The 23370-nt window shown below is 42.3% G+C and overlaps 1 protein-coding gene across 1 annotated transcript; it reads left to right on the forward strand.

Moving 5' to 3' along the window:
• The first annotated feature begins 5608 nt into the window (after nucleotides 1–5608).
• On the forward strand, nucleotides 5609–16846 carry PTHLH (parathyroid hormone like hormone). Its single transcript, XM_080660716.1, has 4 exons — nucleotides 5609–6416; nucleotides 6590–6715; nucleotides 12435–12857; nucleotides 16374–16846. The coding sequence occupies exons 2-4, from the start codon at nucleotides 6612–6614 to the stop codon at nucleotides 16381–16383; spliced, it is 537 nt and encodes a 178-aa protein (XP_080516842.1). The 5' UTR covers nucleotides 5609–6416; nucleotides 6590–6611; the 3' UTR covers nucleotides 16384–16846.
• Nucleotides 16847–23370: the final 6524 nt, after the last annotated feature.

The raw sequence follows: 23370 nt of genomic DNA on the forward strand, positions 1-23370 counted from the left end.
CATGGGTCGCCATGGGTTCGCTATGATAATTTGCTTTTAACAAATATGAGAAGCATGACAAGATCAACTTGCTTCTCCCTCTTTACAGGGAAGGGAGGCAGGCTAGTGGATTGACAGATGTTTCTTAAAGCATGTGAGATGTGGCTTGATGGGGGGTAGCGGGGTGGGAACACCTTCAGGAAGGAGCTAATAGGAAATCCGCAATTTGGACTCGGGAGTTTTTTTCCCACCTATCTTGAGAATTCTGTCTCTGCAAGAGCGCATCCCGGAGTTGGGCAAATGAACACATCCAGCCTGGGGCTGAGCGCACGCCCGCTGCCCGCTTCCTCTGGCAGGCGTGGGCCGCAGGGCGTGGCGGGCCCCCAGCGTAGGGGTGGGGGTGCGCCTCGCCCGGACAGCGGGAGCACGCACGTCAAGAAGTCTTAACCACCATGGACAGCTCACTAGCTTCCCCCAGCCAACTCCACGCGGTTTGCAAACTCCACAGGAGCCACCAGCGAGGTTGATTTGTATGCCCTGGAGAAACGCCATGTGTTCCACAGGCTATACCTCCCGCGATCGCCAACTGCAGCCACCGAACAGCTCTATGGGGAGCGGTCTTCAGAAATTAATAAGCGTCTCCTTTAAAGTGCCCCCGAATAGTAAGAATCGGACATAGAGAGTTTGTCGAGAGAAATTTGTTTCGTGCTCCTTAATTTCCTTTGCTCGCCCGCGCTGCCTGTCACCCCGCCTTGGCTTCGCTGATTCTGTTAAATGAAATAAAACAGACGGGGCTTCCGCAGCTCAGTGCCCAGCTGCACGGGCTGTGCGGGAGGCGGCTAGGCGAGAGGAGCCGCTGCGCCCAGGGAGGAGAGACAATCCTTGCACCCCCTGCCCCCGCCCCTACGCCCGCCCGCCCCCCCTCCCACGCAGGGACTTGATCATCAGTCTGCCAGGGGCTTAAGTCACATTGGAGTCACCGATTGACCAGGAGAGAAAAGGGAGGGGGAGAGCCCCCCTAGGAGGAAGTCCACTGGGGCCCTCGGACCCTGTCTCAGGTCACACTGTTCCCGAAGCTTCCTTTGCTTGCAGCCAGAAGCGGAGCCCCTCCCGAGACTCTGACTCCATGGCATGCGAAACCGTGCCCTCAACCTGGCGGAAGGGAATGCAGCGCTAGGTCTACCACTCGGGACAGAGCGGATTCTACGCGGCAATCGGGGCTCCAGATTCCTAGGGAGAGTAGTCTGGGGGGCGTAGCCCGAGTCTTTGTTGGGGATCGTATCCCCAAAGGGCGACCCAAGCCTGTAGTGGGAGGTGGAGGGCTGATAAAGATCATCCTGTCGCCCTCATGCCTCACCAAAAGCCATAGGAGACACACTCCTCCCCTTCCTGCGACAGCGGGAGGGAGGATGCCTGTTTTCCCGTTTTCTTTCCCGCGGCCTTATTTCTGACACAAATCCCAGGATGAGCAGGCAGGGCCCACAGACACCATAATCAGGAGCTCAAAGCGAAATAGGCACAACGCCCTCTCTAAAGTGTTTGTCTGGATGCTTTTCTGCGTGAAAGGATGGGCATCCTAGCCTGGGGATGGGCATCCCAGTCTGCCTTGGGGACAGACTGAAGGTAAACTGGCAGGTTTTGGACCCGGGTGAATGGTGTTAGGGAGATAACAGTTCTCCAGGTCCTAGCAGCTCTGGGGGCAGTGCCTTCCAGACAGCCAGGGCTCAAATTGTAAGAAAGGACGATTCCCCTCACAGGGAGCTGGGCGTCAGCCAGGAGGGTAGTGTGGCACCGCCTGGATCAGTTTTAAGTTGACGAGTTGTCCTCTGAGCCAGGTGGGACTTGAAACTCTCCCTGTGGTCTCGAACAAGTACAGAGCTGCCTACTTCAGGAAGCCAAGATCTCGGCCCAGCCAAGGGCATCAGGCAGGCATCAGTCCAGGAAATCAGGACTCATGTGCTACACATCCATTTTCTCTCTCTTACACACACACACACACACACACACACACACACACACACAGCCCCTGGCCAGAAGACAAGACTATTCTTCAAACGTTTTGATGCTCATACTCAGGGGGTTAGGAGGTGCACAAGTGCTGGACCTTGGAGAAGTGGTCCCTGTAGACCCCATTTCCTAAAGACCTTCTCATCTCACCTTAGCTTAGGTCCCTTGGGGAGAACGGCCTCACCACTGCGCTTCCTGGTCCTGTTATGCGGGAAAGCTGAACATTGCCCAGGAAGTAGGGAAGGTTGAGGCTGGTGTGAGACCCACTTGCCCAATGAGACTGATGCATGTCTAGGGCTTCTCCTGGAGGCAGTTTCTCCAGATGTCAGCGGTGAGTCCTGTTCCCGGAAAATGGAGACCCTCTTTCAGTCTTATCCTCATCTAACGACAGAGATGTAACAAAGAAACACACCCTTTCCTACCCCTACTTGGGATTTAACGGTATGACATCCCCTTTTTTACTCAACCTTGGTGTCCACTGGCAACAGCCTCCCCTCATGTCTCAGTCCAAGCAAGTAAGTGATTTGGAATTTATTGTAATGGAATCTAAAGATAACTTTACTTGAGCTAATTATGCAAACTTCTCTATGTACACAAATAAAAAGTTTGGAGTAGAGAAGGGATGAATTTAGTTGTTTGGTTTCAGAGGATTTAAGAGAGAGAGCCTGGAGCTACAGATTGGCAAATGTTACTAGTAAATCTGGATGCTTATTGGTAATAAGATAAGGAAATTTCTAAGCCCAGGTGCACTGTTTAAAGAGCTAGAGATACTTTTCTGATTTGCATGTTTGTTTCCTTGTTGTTTGGACTGAGGAGGAAAAAAGGAAGAAAGATGAAAAAGCTAAACATAAATGCTTTTTTTTTCTAAATTGCAAGAGGAGATATCCCTGGAGATATACATCAACCAGTTATTTAAACATGAAGTGTAAACGTGCACTTATATTTTTAGAAAAATCTTTCTTAAAATTGGACTCTTTCATGTAAGTGCAGTTCTCATAATGCTAAACTGTCTTCACATGGAATACTTCAGATGAAAGACAGGCCTTCAAATCCTCTTATTTGCTAAAGAACATTTATGTGATAGCAAGGCCTGAGCAAACATTCAGCTTCTATTGGCACTTGTTCTGTTCCTAAGAAGAGAGAGAGAGGAGAGGAGAAGAGAGGAGTGGAGAAGAGGGGAGAGGGAGAGGGAGAGGGAGAGGGAGAGGGAGAGGGAGAGGGAGAGGGAGAGGGAGAGGAGAGAGAGAGAGAGAGAGAGAGAGAGAGAGAGAGAGAGAGAGAGAGAGAGGCCTTCCAAGTGTGAAATCATCTCATTTGCATTCACATGTCTTCAGCATTATCATAGAGGTTACTCAGTAATATTAGAAACTAGATTATGATGTCAGAAAAGACCCTTTTCAGAAAGCCAGAAAGTCAGGGTCCTGCTATATATTGAGAAGAGTTTCTGCTGAAAGTAATTAACAGGGCACCTTAAAAGAGGTACCTGCTTTCTAGCTTTCTCATCATCGCCTTTGGTTGGAACAGAGGAGACGCCTTAAGAAAGGTTTTAATTCATTTAAGATTTAATTTTACTTTTTAAAGAACAAACAAAATTACTTCTGGAAGAGACTGCTGAGAAGATTCCCCCTTCTTTGGCCAGAAGAACAGAGGAGACTGTAAATCAAGGGAAAGGTGAAGTATTAAATTATGAGGACAGTTTGGTATTTGAGTATATAAAGACTATTTCCTTTTCCTGTATCTATATTTTCTTGTTTTGTCAGGGAGAGAAAATTCTAAAAAATATTTGAGAGATGTTTTGCTATCAACACCAAAAGAGTGAGTGGAGGAAAGAAAAGAGAGAGAGGAGGAGGTCAATTTTGTTTAATTAGTTTTAAAAAGCAACATAAATCAAAGCGATCTATTGATGTCAGTCTTTATAATGTCCTGAGAGTATAATGAATTTACTTATAGCATAAGTGATTTAATATTTTCAATCTTTGTTTTAACCTTTATTGGGAGAGGGTTGACTTTCAAAAGCCTGGCTAGTTTGAAACTTGGCTAAGTACCTTTGTTTTTTTCATTTCTTTTCTTTCTCTTTTATTGTGGAAGCAAATATTATCACTTTAATGTTAAACAACTTACAAGTATTAAATGGCTCATTTGTGATTGGCTTTTTTTTTTTTACAGATTTCCCCCTTCAGATCTAAGGATTACATTAAGGCTCCTGTGTCTTTCTGGAAAGAATTTAATATAAATCAGAAAGTGTTAGAGGTTCAAAGGTTGACATTTTTTAGTCCTGTTAACTTTGTCTTTTCATGCCATGCAAACAGGTCTAACGTTTAGAAATTCTTAAACTTTCAAGGGAAATTGTGGAAATTCCCAGCGATTTTTTTTTTAAGTGGGAGGAAGCCAAGTTTTGTGTTGTGGTTTTTTTTTTTCAAAGCATGAAGTTTAAAGTAATCAAATGAGAGAGCAGCTTCTGAGAAATTTTGCCCCCCACCCCAAACCCAAACTAAACAGCAAATGTTAACTGCTGGCTTGCAGTTAGGAAGGGGGGAAGGGATCGAGGTGAGCGAGGGTCGGTGAGAGGGCGCTATTTCACCCACCCGTGGCACATCTGTGGAGCACCAGCCTCAAAGCCAGGCTTGATAAAGGTCAGGCTGCCTTAAGGATCTGAAATCTCTGTCACACTTGCCTTCTGAGAGTAACCTCCCAGTAGCGTTGTCTATCTAGAAGACAAACATCTCTTGAATGGTTCCCAAGCACCAGATAGAGGAACCCTTGGGAGGGCGTTCGCATCCGCTGCCATCCTTCCTGGTGGATGCTGCCCAGTCATTCAGAGCGGTCTTGCTTCCCCACCCAATAGCTTTGGGAAGAGCCCCCTGCTTTCCTTCGCTTCTCCGAGGCAGCGCGACCTACACGCTAGCCTCGCCGCCTCTGCGGGCTGAAGAGGCACGGACAGAGTCGCCTTAGAATAAGTAACCGGGGACCGGGGGATGAGGGGGTGACAGAGTCGGTTATCCAGAAAAGCGTGGCTTAGACGCCTGTTTGGTGGGCGAACGGGCTGTGCGCGCTCTCCAGGACTGTAGGCTCTCCTCCGTCATTCAAAAGGGGGTGTCCCATGCGCGCGGGTTTTCTTGGACGGGCTCCAGGTGTCCTCAGCTGTTCTGAGGCAGCAAAACACGTAATCTCGACCTGAAGTCTGAAACCGTTTTTCCTCTTCCAGGCGAAGATCTCCCCCTCCCTAGCCGACTCTTCCCACTCAACTGGTCCCAGGAAGGGCCAGAAAGTGGGGCTCCCATTTAGCACCCCGAGCTTTCAAGGGGGGTTGAGGGCTCTTTAAAGCCACAGGCCCACGGCCCGCGACATCCCCGCGGAGGATCCCAGGCGCCCGCGCTCTCTACCCCCGGCTGCTTGGCCTCCTCCGAGTCTGTCCGCCCCCGGCGGCCCCGGCAGCCGCGCGTCCAACCCGCCCCGGCTGCCGCGGCGCGCCGAGGTCAGCGGCTGCCCGGGCCCGTCCGCACACCCTCGGGGACCTCGGCTGGTCGATCCACCGGGCAGTCCGGGGCCGGCGGGACGCAGAGGGGGTGAGCGAATCCGCCCACGCGCCCGCCCGACTCCGAGACGGCGCGGCTGGGCTGGCGCTCCGGGGTGGGGCTCGGCGGAGCTCGGGGCAGCGTCGGGGCGGCAGGCGGGAGGCGGGCGGCTCCTTTGCTTGCAGAGCATTCCCAGCTCAGGGCTCCCCTGCGCTCGCTCCGGCCAGCGGGGCCGCTCCGGCCGCCTGTCGCCACCCCCGCCCCCGCGCCCTCGCTCGCCCCGCGCGCGTTCCTAGGGCGCCACCTCTTTGCGACTCGCTCACTTCTCCGCAGGTTTGCCTCCGAGCGTGTGAACATTCCTCCGCTCAGCTTTCAACTCGCCTCCAACCTGCGTCGCTCGGCCAGCACGCGTCCCCGCCCGTAGAGCGGGCCGCCGCCGCCCCTTTGCGCCGCTATTAGCCCGCCCTCGTTGCCACCTGGCCCTCCTAATCGACGACACACGCACTTGAAACTTGTTCTCAGGGTGTGTGGAATCAACTTTCCGGAAGCAACCAGCCCACCAGAGGAGGTAGACAGACAGCTATGTGTATATATGTGGGTCTCCCTGCAAGTGGCTCTGGAACAAGACGGCCTAGTTCGCGAAGAAGCTGACTTCGGAGGAGGAAACTTTCTTCTCTTTTTAGGAGGGGTTCGCCCTGCTCCACGAACCCAGGAGAAGCGCCGGCCAGATTAATTAGACATTGCTATGGGAGACGTGTAAACACGCTCGCTGCTCATCCTTGATGCATATATAAAACTATTTCATTTTGGTTATTATTTCAGAGGAAGCGCCTCTGATTTTTTTCCCCCTTTTTGGTCCCTTTCTGCCTGTGTGGTTTGGCAAAAGCACAGTTGGAGTAGCTGATTCCTAAATAAGTAAGTGCTGAGAGGCTTCAGAGAAAGTTTCTTTTCTTTTTTTTCTTTGCAACTTGGGAGATGCCCTTGATGTTGAAGAGGCTATTTGAGATCCGGCTCAAAGGGGGAGCGGGGTAGTTCGGGAGATGGAGATTCCGGACTGACACTTCGGCCCCCTTTTCACTCCGTCGCAGGTCCTGCCAGCGAGAGGAAACGATGCTGCGGAGGCTGGTACAGCAGTGGAGCGTCGTCGCGGTGTTCCTGCTGAGCTACTCGGTGCCCTCCTGCGGGCGCTCGGTGGAGGAGCTCGGCCGCCGGCTGTAAGTGCCCCGTCCTCCCCAGGGCGCCAGGAGAGGGCTGGGGAGGCCAGGGGGAGGCAGCCAGGCTGGGGCGCTGCCCAGGCTCAGGGCGGTCAGAGATGCTCCTCGCCCGCCCGAGTTAGCTAGCGAGCAGGGAGAACCGGCTACCTGCTGGGGGCTGAGCCCGGGTCCTCAACCCCAGCGGGAGACTGGGGAACCGCCAGGAAGGATAGGCAAGAGACAAATGTTATGTGAGTTTCCATAAGAGGGAGCGTTTTTTTGGATTTTTTTTTTTTTTCTTTAACAGAATCTCCTCTAAGCAAAGATTCTCTGCCTCTAGTGAAAGAAAAAAGTTGCTTTCAGGACCTGGGAAGGTTTGGAAACCCCGAGGCATCCGAGAGGAAGCTGAGGGATCCAGGGGAGCACATATGTCTATGTGCACGTCCGTACATACTGAATGTGGGTGGCAATTGGTGTGTGAAAAGCAAAAACCTTGCATCTACTTTTATAATGAATGACATAATTTTAAGCATATAAAATGGGACCACATTACATAATGAAGGCATATTATATAAGAAAGCAGTAACAACTTTGCAATGGCACAATTCCAACTTTAGTATTGACACAGTTCAGCAACGCTAGAGTGCTTAATTCCAAATGAGTATTAGGTGTGGAGACTTTTCTTCGGGGAATGATTGCTAACAGTTCTTTAATCTGGAGCCCCAGGTCTATGGGTGTTGCATTGGAGACTGAAAACTTTGTATTTTGGGATTCTCATATGGTGATCCCTTTAAGGATAATTTTGACTTTAAAATAATCATACATCTGAGTACACCAGATAAATATCACTATGTTGTCTGACTGCAAAGATGGAAGCGTGGTAGAGTAATACTATCTTCGTCATCTATTGGACCTAACTGTTCATTAATGTGTGTAACACTGTCTTTGGGTATCTTTAAACTGCAGTCTCAGTGTTCAGGATGAGAACACCATGAAGTTTGAGGACTGAGATGAGTTTGCCTCTGGAGAAGGAATTAAGGGGAACTTTTACACTAGTAGTAAAAATAGCAATATCTGATATTTACAATCAAGTTCCTGGTACTTCCTTGTAAATTCCCAAAGGGGTACAAACAGGCAACAGTTTTATACAGGCTCTTGGTCTATTATCATGAGAGCAGAAAATCCTTAAATGAAATTACTGTAGACATGTCTGAACCTTGGCACCAAAATGAAAATCTATTATGAATTTCCTAAGGCAAATTGTGTAGAACATTGTACTGCAGATAAAGCTGCATTGTATTCTTCAAATCAACATTTTGTGGATGTATTTCTGAAAATTATCTTCAGGCTTTTTTGCTCATTTTGAGAATTGTATTAAATTCTGTTACTTAAAATCCATATATAAATATAGATGAAGAATGAATTTTTTTTAAAGAGTGAATTTTTTAAAAGCACACTTAAATACTGTATTTATTTGGCCAAGAAATACTGTCTTGGAATCCAGCCAATTTTTCTTTAAAGTTGCTTAAGAAATACCTGTTTTCTTTTTTGAGAAACAGTAATGGACCATGATTAAATCCACAGTTATGGCATTAAAATAGTGCTAATTGTCCTAAAGGCTATTTTTAACTCTTTTTGTTGTTGTTGCACCTTGCAAAATACACATTTTTAAAAAGCATTTAGCAGCCAAAGACTCTGTTACAGTTTTGTTTGTGGGTGAAATATAATATTGTAGTCAAACACTCACACTCAGCAGATGGTTATAAAACTACCACAGAACATTCTTATAATTAATGGCTAATAGATCATCACATTACAGCCATGTTTTTTCATGGAAGACTGAAATCATCAGTAGATGAAGATGCTTCATCAAATGATTATAGCCAAATGGAGTTTTAAAAACAAGTCATTATTTTGGCATTGCTGCCAAGTAACAATAAAACAGAACATTAGTGTTCTAGTATGCTAAATAAGCCTAGTTTCTTGAAAGAAATTTTACCATGGGATCAAACCATGTTACTTCCTAGTTACTTTTCACACCAAGTATTAGGGAAATTGCTGTAGATGGTTTTCTAACTGAGGGGGTTAACTTTTGAAGGAGAGGAAACTACTACTGCACCAATGACACTGTCTGCTGAGCCATGCAAAAGAGGCAATACAGGTCTGTGAAACCTTTGGAACTGTGGATCCAAAAGACTTTCATTAATGAAGCTAGAGCATGAGTAGATTGGAGGCTGAAAGTCAGGTGTACAGGTGTTACTGTCCAGATGAATATGGCTTGCAGCAGGTGGCAACCTTTATGTTTAAGTTAGAGGTGGAACCCCAACAAATTCAGAAATCTAAAACACCATTGGCTGATCTGCTGGGGAACCAGACTGGGTCTCTTCCACTTAATGAAAAGCATAACTTTGGACTGAGTCATTTGGGTTGGAAGGGACTTCTGGTGAGTCATCTTAACTCTAACACCCTAACCCTGACTCTTCCTTGTACCACAGAACTTTTCTTCTCAAACTCAGACTCCTTCTTCAGGAGCCTAGCATCGGCACACGCTGCTGCTTCCTCTGCTGGAAGAGGAATTCCCATCTCTCTGTTTACTCCCCGAGTTCCTTGATGATTCTTTAGAAATTTAATCTTCCCTCAAAACTCCCTTGAGGGTGATTTTTCTTTAAAACAGCTATATTTTGACTGAATTTAGAGTTATCTATGTTAAGCATTTTCCCCACATTTTTACAATTTTTTTTTTTTACAATAAGCAAAGGAGACCATGAATATAACATACTTGTTTTTCCATGTTGGAGCCCAGGTATAAGTTCCGTGTGAACCACTGTGCTATGCAATGTTTACAGGCATATCGAGTAGCAGACTATTACTGAGGCCATATTTACAACTTCAGTATTTCAGAATCATCTAAATTGAAATCCTCCTTAATTAGAATGCACTACTCATTACCTATGTATATCTGGTTTGTACAGACTAGTCCTTTATCCTTGTATCATTTTCTATCTTATTTGGAAACTAAATAGAACATTCTGTGGACCTTATTCCTTATTAAGGAATAAAGATACTATTATAATCCTGATCCTCTTATGCAGTTTCCCAGTTAGAAATTCATTCTTCACACATGTTTAAATACAGAAGTCTTTGAACCACTAAGTAAATTCTGTAACAGCATTTCAGACTTAGTATTGAAGAAAATCTGCATTTTTCTAATATATTAGCAATTACCCCAAACAGGCAGAAAGAAGTTTTGTACCTCACAAGAGATGTTCTGTTTTAAATGGGACAAAGTTGTGCCATATTATAGGCTTTTTCTAAGAGAGAAGGGCAGAATGATCCCTCCTTTTCCCATGAGAACCATCCTGGGAAAGTGCAAGACTTGAATTAGGAGGGCACTGTGACTCACAGTTGACAGGCTGGCCAAGATGACAGGCATATATGCCAGTCACAGGGGGCATGAGCAATGTGGCTTGATTAGATCAGGCCAACCATTAAAAGTTTTGGCTTCAGGTTAAGCTAGAATGGGTTGTATTATACATTTGGAGAGCAATACAGATGGGGTGGATATCTGCCAGGAATTGAGAAAGAAATAAAATCTCTAAATACTATAAAGGAACATTAGTTAAGAACTTTTTAATGTGACATTTTGCTAAAGATGCTTATTAAACTGCAATACTTAAAAAATATACAATTATATCAGCCCTATTCTTTAAAAAATGTTATTAGAGGATATGAATGTATTGTACCAAAGCCTCAAATTTGTAGATTATTAAAAGTTTCCAGAATACTAACTATTGCCACAAAGTAAGTGAATTTTAATCTAGTCACATGTGGCACCTTCAATAAGGAAGGGAGACTCCTTCATGCCTCATTTAAACCGGGCTCCTGTTAAATTCCTTTCCATTAAGTCATGTCTTTTTTTGAACAAGCTTCATGGCTTAAAGTCAGTCCACGCACTGAAATACTAAAAGGAAGCTGACATTCTAGCTAGAACGTCCAGATAAATAATGAATGTTTTTTCATGGTTTACCCTTCTTTGATTCACAGTGTAACTAGACAATCTCTCATTCCCTTAGGGAAAATCCAAACTCTAGGTACCCCACTTCTTTATTTTGGTGATGAAAATTGATGTCTTGGGGCAATAAGCTTGGTCTTCAAGGAAAGTGATAGATTGCTGTCCACTTGCCCATTGTCATGGTTCCCACTACAGGTTTTTCACTCCTTGCCTTTTCTTTCTTGTTTTCTCAATATACACTTCAGCGTCAGCAGGAGAAAGGGTTGAGGAAGGTAAAAAGCAATTTTGGTTGTGAATCTAAAGAACTCATTGGTGGGACCCTGGCTCTGCCTGGTTTCACTGTGTGGGCAAAGGTGGGGCATTTTTATCTCTCTGAACCTCCCCTTCCCTGTCTGTAAAAAGGAGGATAGTGCTATTTGTTATTTTCATATTTCTTTGAGGAGGTAAAGAAGCTTGTACTAGTGAAAGCAATAAGGGACCCAGATGCCACTGTGTCAGGAGAGTAAGGGTACATGGGATGTAGCCCTGTGAAATACCCTTAGAAACCTTTGAAAATGAACCACTTTGGCCGGAGGTTTATTTCAGTGGCAGAAATAGGCAGAGTTAAAGCTGGCATAATATGACTAACTAATGTATGTCACCCTTAAATATGTTTAATACCATATACACAGACTAAGAGGAGAATTCATGGGTGGACGGTTAAGCAAGAGCCAGGGTGTCATCTAAAAGGATTGATGATAGCAAATTAGTTTATTCTTTTTCACTATATTTTTATGAGATTGTTGTTTAAATAGAAAAATCACATCATATATGTTTGAAGAGATACTTTTAAGACAAAGAACAAGTAAAAAAAGTGAATTTCTTAACTAAGTATTAAGGATAACACCCTCTGAAATCCCTAATTAAAAAAAAAAAAGATGCACAGAAGAAATAAAATGATCTCACTTAATTTAAACACACAAAGAAATCCATTTTAAAGAGACCACCCAGTACTTTCCAGAAAATTATGTGTGCTTTCTCTGACAGTTGGCCTTCACATATAGGTTCTTGGTAGCCTGTAGTCTAATATGTTAAAGTTCAGTCTGTTAGGCAGTTTCCTAGACAGGCTTCACTGCTCACTTTATCCTTCAGTCTTTGTTTGCTTTTGCTCTTACAGCTTGCTGTTCTTTGAGATTCAGTATGATTATTTTCTTAATGGGGGAGCAGTGTGTGTGTGTGTGTGTGTGTGTGCGCACTCCTGTGCATGTGTGTGGGTACACACACACACCTGGGGCAAGTACTCAGGTAAAATCAGCCTCATTTTTTATTTCCCAGGCTAGGACTTCTGGATTTATTTCCCCACCACGACTGAAAAATGTAAAAAGCAGTTCAGTGGTTTCTGTCCATTTCTGAGAATAACTGAATCATATTTAAATAGAGCAGGGAGCACAGAAATCACTGAATCTGACCCCTTCCTTTTAAATAGAGAGGACCAGGAGGCCCAGGAATGTTTGCTTTCTCACCAAGGTCACAGACCTGGTAAGCGGCAGAGCTGGTCCTCTGAGCCACAGCTGCTCCTGCCCTTCCACTCTGGCCCCTTCCCTGCTGCAGAGCGTGCTCCTCTTGCAGCCTGTGTCCTGTATGGGAGCAACTGAAAACTAAAGGGCTTTTCTCCTGCCTATGTGGTTTCCACCAACAACTAACATTTCATTGCTTCCTTTCTCTCCTGCTTTTTTTTTTTCCTTAAAGCAAAAGAGCCGTGTCTGAACATCAGCTCCTCCATGACAAGGGGAAGTCCATCCAAGACTTACGGCGACGATTCTTCCTTCACAACCTGATCGCAGAAATCCACACAGCTGAAATCAGAACTACCTCGGAGGTTTCCCCCAACTCCAAGCCTGCCCCCAACACAAAGAACCACCCCGTCCGATTTGGGTCTGACGATGAGGGCAGATACCTAACTCAGGAAACCAACAAGGTGGAGACGTACAAAGAGCAGCCACTGAAGACACCCGGCAAGAAAAAGAAAGGCAAGCCTGGAAAACGCAAGGAGCAGGAGAAGAAGAAGCGGCGGACTCGGTCGGCCTGGCTAAATGCCAGCGTGGCTGGCAGTGGGCTAGAAGGGGACCACCTGTCTGACATCTCCGGGACATCGCTGGAGCTCACTTTCCGGTAACTGGCTTCCTGGCCCAGAGCCTCTCCTTTGTGCTCTCAGCAGGGGGGTGTAGCTTCCCTCTGCCTTGGCCCCTAGACAAACCTTTATGCCCTCCTCCAACCCCCCACCCCCATCAATCACTCCACAATTTAAACCTTGCAAAACCAAGGTGACTCAAAATACTGTCTGACTTCAGGCAGTGTCCTCCTGCCCCCATAGCATGGGGCTTTCATAACCCGTTTCATCTCACTCTCCAACTCCAATATTTTAGCACTCCACTAAATAACTTCATTTCTTACTCAGCCTTCTGAAGCTAAGGCTCACCTTCATTATTTGCTAGAGAAGTGTATTTCCCCCCGTCTCACATCTTAACAAACTTTCTTGATCATTTTTCATTTCTTACTTTTTTTTTTCACTTCAGGGAAGGACATAGAAGGCTTTGATATGCTCCCAAAACTATATCTTACCATAAATAATTCTGAGACATTCACATTTTTATTTAAGTTTATGTAATTAAATGTTATATTTATTTAAATAAAAATTTAAACATACACTTTAAATTTATTTAATTAAATTTAACTCTGGCTTCTACCAGTTTATAAGAAAAAAAAATCATGATTTCTGAAAATTTTTAAGTATTGGCTTGAGAAGGATATGTTTTTCTCATGTATCTATTTGTCCACTGGCAAATGGAGAAAGTTTTCTAGGATATTGCAATAAGAATAATAAAACTTCATGTCTCTGTGGCTGGTTTATCCTTAGCTCATAGTTGCAGGTAGTAATGACATCCACAGACTTTGGAGCCAAATACCTTAGCTTTAAATTTGGGGTCTAAACGTTAAAGTTCACAACCTTGGACAAGTTAGTCAGTCTTTCTAAGACTCCCTCTCCTCTTCTCTGAAATGAAGCTAGTAATTGTACCAACCTCTTTGGGTTGGATAAAGATTAAATGAGATTACACGGGTTAAATGCCTGTCATAGAGTAAACAATACATTGCAACTTGTTGTTTTGGACTTTTAGTCATGGTTCTGATTGTTCACTCAATCTGTATTAGTGTGTGTGTTTCTGTGAGGCAAAAAAGGGCAAGTATTAATTGCATTTTATAACCTAGAAAACCAAGGCACTCCCCCGGTGAAAGGACCTGCACAGTCCTGGAAACCGGGATAGGTAGTCCTCAGCACTGGATTTATTTCCCCATTTCCTGGCACTTAGGCCAGTGCTGTTAGTGCTGCCCCTTGACCTACGCATTTCCACTGATAGGAGCTGTTTTGTTTTTTTTACTTTTCAGTACAGCACTTCTATGGGGTTTGAAAGAAAGAGGAAAACAACACACGAATGCGTCCTATGCAGCTAATGATCTCATTATTTAAGGGGTCCCCTGTTCCTTCTCCAGTTCTTTCCTCTGACTAGAGATAGGACCACAGAGTGATGTTTCAAAGGGGCGTTTGAATCTCTTTACCATCACGTCTCTCTTTAAGTGGAGAAAACCCAGAATTAAATAGTGTATAAAATGATAACTATATTGGATTAGTAGTACAGCTTCAGTAATCAATGGGCAGTGGCACTAGTGAAATCTCTAGCACAGTGAAAGACCTATTCTGCCAGTGTCTAATGGATCTGTAAGGGGTAACAGGCCTTATACATGTTATACATGTTGGCTCAATGCAGATATTCAGTGTACTTTAAGATATGATCCTAACTGTACTTATTTATAACTAATGGAAGGCCTCTATTGCCAGAACCTATTTTTATCCATTATCTTACTCTGTGTGTGTGTGCATGTGTGTGTATTTTAAAAACAGAAGTATACATACTTTTTATGGATTTTATACGTTTACAATTTGCAATGCTCTTAAGTATCCAGAGAATTAATGAAAATCAGCACTCTTCAATTCTTATTCCAAAGTTATCCTTATGTTAAAGTAGAGCTAGTAAAAATTAGGCAGTGGCCTAATTAAATCCAGACTTAGGACTGAAAGAAATAGAATGTTTCTGCTTCTCCTTTCTACTCCCTGGTTGTGAGGAACGTTCATGGAAAGCACTGTTTGTTTGGCAGCCAGATGTTGGCACTCTCCCAATACAACCCAACAGAGGTGCAGGGAAGAGTGGGGAGATTTAGCAGTGTATTGATGAGAACATCTGGGGCCATGTAAATTTTGTAGTACAAATAGAATCTTTTCAGAATAACTTTTTTTTAAGTTTTATAAGCAACTAAATGTTTATTATTATCCTCTCTTTAGTCTCTGCATTATTATATGATTATCTGAGAGTTCTGAAATGGCAAGCGATGAACTTTATTATAATACCTATCTTAGTTCTTAATAGAAATTGCTGAGCTAAAACTGTCTGGCTTCTCTTCATGGACCACTCCGTGGGAAATATATAGCTTTAAACTTAAGAAATTTTGATGTTGCAAATAAGATGTCCAGATTCAGTAGGACTCATTTCATTGAGAACATATATTTTGCCTTGGTATATATAGATTTAGAAATAATATAAAAGCTTTCAGTATTCAAAAGAGCTAGGACTCTAAAGCATCACACACGTATAATAAACATACACATATATTTCTAAGTCATGTTTTATGTTTTTCTTGGCTATTCTAATACATGTTTTTATTAAAGGGAAATCAAAAGGAAGGATAACAAGCAAACTGGGCAGTGTAAAATATATTAAATGATCTTTTCTTTAGTCCTTAAATTTGCTCCTTTTTCCTTTATTTCTAAGAAAATAATTGTTCAAAATGCTATTCATTCCATCCTTGCTTGTGCTATTTTATATTTTTAAATCAATTGATTCTTATTAGCTAATTTAAAATAGGCTTTCCAAATTTTCAAATTTTCAATCTCTTTAAAGAGATCCATTAAAAAAACCAGCAAAATAATAAACAAATCTATTTTAATTTGGCTTCAAAAATTAAAATCCAATGACAGTTTCATTCATTAGTGTTTAAGGACAGTTAAGAAAATGATAGATGTCATCAAATCATTAACCAAACATACTCTGTTTAATTATGCATCCCAACATATACCCCAGTCACGCACTGTTGATTACCCTCACAACAGCCCTTTATCTTAGCAAGAGATTGGCTGAGTGAGAACCTGGAAAAATAAGACACCAGTGGATCACCTACATCAGGTATCACTGCGGAATAAACTTCTAAGCATGATGGATTGCACAACCTCGCCTTATTTCCAGATTCCCAAGTGTGTGCCTTCCCTTCCCAAATTTGCCAATTGTTAGCCTTGGAAAATTTCACAGGGCCTCCTTTTTCTGACAGAGTATACTTAGAAATGCAAGCCTTTCTCTTCTGCATTGCATTGACCATTTGGATGGCTTAGTGACTGTGGCAGAGGTTTTAGAGAGTCAGATGGATCCCCAGTCACCTCTTGTAAGAGATATTTACAAAGAGTCCCTAGGTCTGTTTCTATGTGATTCTGTGTTCCTTAATTTATACCATTTATTTTGTCTCTTCATTTGTAAGGATAATTAACTTATTTTCCCTTTTGCTTTCCCTTCCTTCTCTTTTCAGGAGGCATTGAAACTTTTGCAAAGACCTTCAGAAGACATATTGCAGCATTCTGTAATAGTGAACATATGGAAAGTATTAGAAATATTTATTGTCTGTAAATACTGTAAATGCATTGGAATAAAACTGTCTCCCTCATTGCTCTATGAAACTGCACATTGGTCATTGTGAATATTTTTTCCAAGGCTAATCCAATTATTATTATCACATTTACCATAATTTATTTTGTCAACTGATGTATTTATTTTGTAAATGTATCTTGGTGCTGCTGAATTTCTATATTTTTTGTAACATAATGCACTTTAGATATACATATCAAGTATGTTGATAAATGACACAATAAAGTGTCTCTATTTTGTGGTTGATTTTCATGAATTCCTAAATATAATTATCCAAACTGATTTTCCTCTGTGCATGTAAAAATAGCAGTATTTTAAATTTGTAAAGAATGTCTAATAAAATATAATCTAAATTACATCATGACTCAGAAGGTGAATTATGTCCTGCAAGATTTCTAATAGAAGGAACACAATGTAATTTTTACACTATGTTTGATATGGCCTTAAGTTTAATATATTTATATTGGTACATAGTCCAACATTTTCACATTAGCTTTAAGTTTAAAATCACTTAAAATGTAGTTCATCCAAAATTTAAGTTCAATTCAATAGAATAGCTGAACTACCTAAACGTCATTTCATGAAGTACATCCAATTTGAAGTGAAGATGGGAGAGGGCAGAAAGAAAAAACAAAACAAAACAGAGAGAAGTCAGGAGAAAAGATTAATGACACATAATCCAGAGAGTCAGCCAGAGCTGGAAAAAATGGGGCCGGAGGAGAGAAACAGATCAGGAACCTTAAGGACAGGGGGTAATTTTAACCAATGTAAAGTTTGATTTATGAGAGCTTGTTCTTATTGGTAACAATTACAAGCGTAAGAGAGCTATTTGAGCATTCTACCTATTAATGTTTCTAACCAGAGAAAGGAGAGAGATTTATGTTTGGGAGATACGTGACAACTCAAAAGGCCTTCACCGTGAAGATTGCTTTCCTGTTCTACCACGGTTGCAAACCACATGGGCGGAACATCACATGCAATCCCTTTTCCATTCTGAGTATCATCCTACTTGTTCCTACCTCTATGTTCAGCTGAAAACACAAACATCTTTCCTTGTACAGAATATTTTTTTCTGTAACTGTCTACAGCAGGGGTGGAGAACTTCTGGTCCACAGGCCATATAAGGCCCACAAAATCATTTGGTCTGACCCTACCAAGGCATTAGGGGTGGGTTAATTAAATGTTTGACCAAATAAGGCAGACTAATTTTTAAGTTGATAATTTTGTATGGCCTGCAAATGATGTTGTAAATATCCAAATGGCCCTTGGCAGAAAAAAAAAAAAGGTTCCCCATCCCTGGTATACAGCTTAGGACACATCAGAAAAACAGAACACAACAAAACAAAAAGCCTAGGAATCAAGCAAGCACATGTTCAGGAAGCATTCTATTTATGCCGAATATCCTGGTAGATATTTTTAAGATGTTTGGGAAGGCACAAGAAGTCAAGTACTATAACTGCCCTCAATACTCTCTCATTCCAATGAGCAGTTTACAGATTCATATACATGAAACAACTAAACACTGTAGTCAAGAAACTATTGAAATGATACAAAAATCTATGAACATTTTAAAAAGGAAAAAATAACGGGGAGATTAGTCTGAGCTGGATGTGAGAAGAATAATGTTTTGGGAAGGAGTATTCTAACATTGAACTGATTCATATTTTTATTCGAGTCCCATAGCCTTTAAAACAGGACCCATCTTACTATTTCTTGGTAAGAATTTTGAACCTATGTTAGCAAGAAATACAATAATTTGTGCTTAGCTTCACTTATGAATTTGTTGGAGATGGGTTTTACACCTAAGGAATACTCAGAAGTTTACAGCCAAACCCATATAAAGCACCTAGTCTGGAGTGTCTTAAAAACAGATATAACCACGTTTTACCAAACCCCACCTGAAATTCTAAATCTTAAGATTGCACCAAATCTTTATAAGTTGGTCACATGAAAAATATGTTTTTTAAAACTCTATTTTAATAACTACTTAGACATTAAATCAAGGAAGTATCAGATTCAAGTCATCTAAGGTTTTCGTTCACAAATAGCCCATGTCCTGAAAAGAAAAGGGGGAAGAGGAAATGTAGGAACTTATAGTTACCAATTCTCACCAAAGCATTATTAATGCAATTATTGCCTTTAATCACACCCTAGGTCTCTAGCAATGATAAGCACTAAAATCATAGGATGACAGATGGAGTGAAAAGATGAAGGAAGCAAAAAAAGTTTGAAACAAAAATGGTCATTTTTTATGTCCTTGTCCTTTTCTATAAAAGAAAAACGGAAATACATGATTTAAGATGAGTGTTTAAATGTAGCTAAACTAACAAATCACAGTCTAAGTCAGTGGTTCTCAATCTTTCTAATGCCGCGACCCTTTAATACAGTTCCTCATGTTGTGGTGACCTCCAACCATAAAATTATTTTCGTTGCTACTTCATAACTGTAATTTTGCTACTGTTAATGCATCGTAATGTAAATATCTGTGTTTTCCGATGGTCTTAGGCGACCCTGCTAGCGGTTCTCCCACAGGTTGAGAACCGCTGCTGTAGAGCCTAAGACCATCGGAAAACACAGATATTTACATTACGATGCATTAACAGTAGCAAAATTACAGTTATGAAGTAGCAACGAAAATAATTTTATGGTTGGAGGTCACCACAACATGAGGAACTGTATTAAAGGGTCGCGGCATTAGAAAGGTTGAGAGCCACTGGTAAGTGAATATGGTTCATTTCTTACTTAAGTAATGTTTACGAAACATAAAGACAAGTTGGACTAAGTATTATGGAATTAAGAAAATAAAATATAACCTGCTAACTTTATATTACCTCCCTCAAATTGTATTCAGATAGAAGTTTGATATTTCTTTAGGTACCAAATATATATTTAAGGACACTGTGGATTCCAACTCCCAAAACAAGTAGTGATACTTAAATGTGAAAAATCCATGCCTTTCTTCTGTATGTTCTTAGCCATTGGTGTAAAACAGGTGCAATCTAAAGCACTATGCCTATAATGCAGTTAACATATTCAGAGCTACATGAAGATATGAACCAAGATCAGTGTTGACTTTACTGGTCCTGAAAATATTTAAAGTCAATATTGGCATCTCCCTTCCTTGTTACAAAAATTAGTTTGGAACACAGGCAGCAACAGAGAAATGTGGAGAAACTGAAGCTTTTCTTGGCAGAAAGCATAAACGTATACCTTGATGGTTAAGAACTCAGTTTTAATTTTCCATTAACTATTCTGAGTACCAGTTGAACAAAGTAACTATTAAACTTTCTGTATCTACTATACAAGTACCAAGAGAATCAGTCTTTATAAAATCAAAAAGCTCTTCCTGATACACTATATACTGAACTCCAAAGAGAACAAAGTCAAGTATTACTTTAATTTTATCTTACAGTCAATTCATTAAATAATGAAATATGGTTAAATATATTTTATGTGCTTAAACATAGTCAATGAGTTTTGTAAGAAATTCTGAAACTATCACAAGGTATTAACTTAGAATAATCTAAAGTTTAATTCTTGAGTATCTTACAGTTTAACTGATATTTTTCCCTATGGCCACAAAGTCCATGGAAAAATAGAACCAGCTGTTGACAGAAACAATATGTTGAATCTCAGAAGGTTTATTTTCCATAAACAGAGTGTACTTTAGTTTTTAACATGGTATACTTTTTAAAGAGATTTTTATTGTTCTTTTAGGGAGACAGGAAGGGAGAGAAATATCAATCGTGCCTCCTGCATGCCCCCTATTGGGATGGAGCCTGAAACCTGAGTATGTGCTCTGACCAGGAATCTAACCGGCAACCTTTTGGTGTATGGGATGATGCCCAACCCACTGAACCACATTGGCCAGGGCTAACAGGATATACTTTTATTGAGAGTTCTAAGTGTTCCTAGGATGTTCCCAGCATAGCGATCATCCCCAATTAAGGGTCAAAAACATTCAAAGCACTTCCCTTTACTTAATAACCTAGAAGGTGCTAAGAACAAGACTCTTATCAAAGATTCCATTATATAGTTAGCAAAACACTGCCATGTGGTAAGTTACTCCTAAGGACTCTCTATGGAACATTTCGGGTAGCTACTAAGATTCCAAAATCTAAAGGTATTACTTTAATTAGTTATATTATCGTGTGTCCTGAGGTTAACTCCTTAAGAATAGTACTATTCCTTCCACAAGTTGCCAGTGTTATTTCCCTAATTGTTTTGTGAACTGCTTGAGAGCAGGAACCTTGTCTTATTTAATACTAGAGGCCAGTGCACGAAATTCATGCACTTGGGGGGGTCCCTCAGTCTGGCCTGCACCCTCTCACAGTCCGGGACCCTTCTGGGGATATCCGCCTGCTGCCTTAGAGCCTAGGTCGGCACTCAGACATCCCTCTCGTAGTCTGGGACCCCTCACTCCTTACTGCCTGTCTGCAGCAGAGGCGGGACTGCACTCACCAGCCATGAGCCCAGCTTCTGGCTGAGTGGCGCTCCCCCTGTGGGAGTGCACTGACCACCAGGGGGCAGCTTCTGCATTGAGCATCTGCTCCCTGGTGGTCAGTGCACATCATAGCGACCGGTCGTTCAGCCATTCGTTTGATTTGCATATTAGCCTTTTATTATATAGGATGTGCCATCCAGCACTAGATAACAGCATTAGTACATAGCAGGTGCTCACTAAATACTATTGAACAGAATTTAAAGGCTCTCTCTGTTTCTGATGAATCCACTGAAAAGCAGAGTTGAACAAAAAGTCTGCCAGAGGTGTTGAGTATTTCAGACTCCCATGCCAGGCCATTCTCTTCGTCCAATAACAAGAAGCTTGGAGAACAACCGCTCCAAGTTATCTAAACCATCACCAGAGGGCCCTTTGTGTTTGGGCCCCTGGGTTAATGGGCATGTTTCCAGCCCTGTAAGTACAAGAAGCAAGGGTTTGTGTTGAATATGCAGCAGCCTCCCAAAGGAAGGGAGGAGAATTTAAAATATCAGGTTTTCTTCCTATGAATACACCGCACAGACGTTACCCACAGGGCCCAGTTGTGCAAAAGAGGCACACTGCTATTTTGTCAGAAGATTAATATACACAGTTCCCAACCAGAGTTCCCCAACATCGGGATGAGAACATTCACATCTCTGTGTAACTTCCTGATATTCTCATATTTACAAGTGCAAAGCACAAGGGATATGTCTTCAAACTGCTTTTTAATTAAATTTCAAAACACCTCCTAGGGAATTTCCTTATATTTTCCTCCAAACTGGAAGACATTTACAAATTGGAATAAATACAAAATGTGTCACCCCTGAAAAATGGATTTGTTTTCATGGTGACTCCTACTCCTTGCCAAATCTGCATTGCTTTGGGGTCTGAAAAGCAAAATCGTGCATCCATCTCCCATTTGAACAAGGCAACTGATGGTCCAAGCTCACTGGGTTGTCATTGAAAAACTGCTGGGAAGTGACTCCGTTGAGTTTCATGTCCTACAAAATAAATGCAAAACAATAACAACCCCTGCCACATCGGACTTAGTAATGCTATATGCACATTACTCTTTCATTCATCATGAGTTTTAGCAGAACACTTGAATCACTGTAGAATACAAACAATAGATTGAAGAGGCGTGTCATGGCTCTCTGTAGGTGAAGGCAACTAGAGAGAGCAGGCGTGTTTTCTCAAGGAGAGATTTTTCTCTTCCGATGACAGAGTGAGGGATTCTTAATTGCCCTCTTCCTCAAGAATTGGAAATATTCTTTCAGAACAACATTTTATAACATTATAGCAACTAATATTCAGAAAGAATAAATGAACATAACACCAAGCCAACATATAATAGTGTTAGTAATTATTTTTCCTATCAGCTTATTAGACACATGTGGTACTAACCTAATTTGCACCCTATCTCATTTACTCCTTGCAAGCATCCATGAGGTTGATAGGATTTGTCTCCATTTTACAGATGATGTGGTTTTGCCTTAGGCGGATTAGACAACTTGCCCAAGATCCCACAACTGGTCAACCAGCAGAGAGAGGACTCAAAGGAAGCCTCGTCTGCCCCCTAAGTCTGTACTCCGTGGGCCACAGCAGCAATTTTTGAAGTAAAGTTTGGTTCAGAATAAATGTCTTGAAACAAAACTAGTTTGCCTTGCTTTCAGTGAGCTCGGTGAAATTGTGGGTCTGAGACAATCCTATTTTACTCCACTCTCTACTCTCCCATGACAACATCATTTTACCAGCTTCTGTTCTTCAAGGCATCTTCTAAGGCTGAGTACAGCCTTATGTTCCACAGAGCTCATAAAGTGTTCTCTCTCTCCTCTCTCTCTCTCTCTCTCTCTCTCTCTCTCTCTCTCTCTCTCTGACACACACACACACACACACACACACACACACACACACACACACACACACACAGCCAAGACTCCCAGGTGTTTGCACAGTGCCATGAATGAGCAGCTGTTGCTTTAAAAGAGGGTGGCAGAGGGGGGCGAGGGAGTGCTGGCTGGCAGGCGGGTGTGTAAACGTATACAGAGAGCCACTTTCTGTAAGAAGGCTAAAACATATTTAAAATGGGACCACCTCAGAGATGAAATCTTTTCCCTCCTGTTACCTCTCAACCTGCTCCAAAACTCCAATATTCAGTTTTTCCAAGTCTCCCTCTCCTTCCCCCCTTCCCTGGAGAATGCTGATTTTCTGTGTGAACACTTGGCCCACAGCAGAGCAGTTTCACTCCTTCATTTAGCAGTCAGAAATAATTTCAGCAGTTAATTATTTCCCCAGCTCACAGATGTGTGTGCCCACTCTGCGGGCGCCTCTACATGCTGCCCACACAGGCGCAAACAATGAGTGTGCCATCGTCGTTTCCTTTCCACGGGTTTTTCATCTC

Source organism: Plecotus auritus (assembly GCF_963455305.1).
Source record: "Plecotus auritus genome assembly, chromosome: 3".
Taxonomy (NCBI): Eukaryota; Metazoa; Chordata; class Mammalia; order Chiroptera; family Vespertilionidae; genus Plecotus; species Plecotus auritus.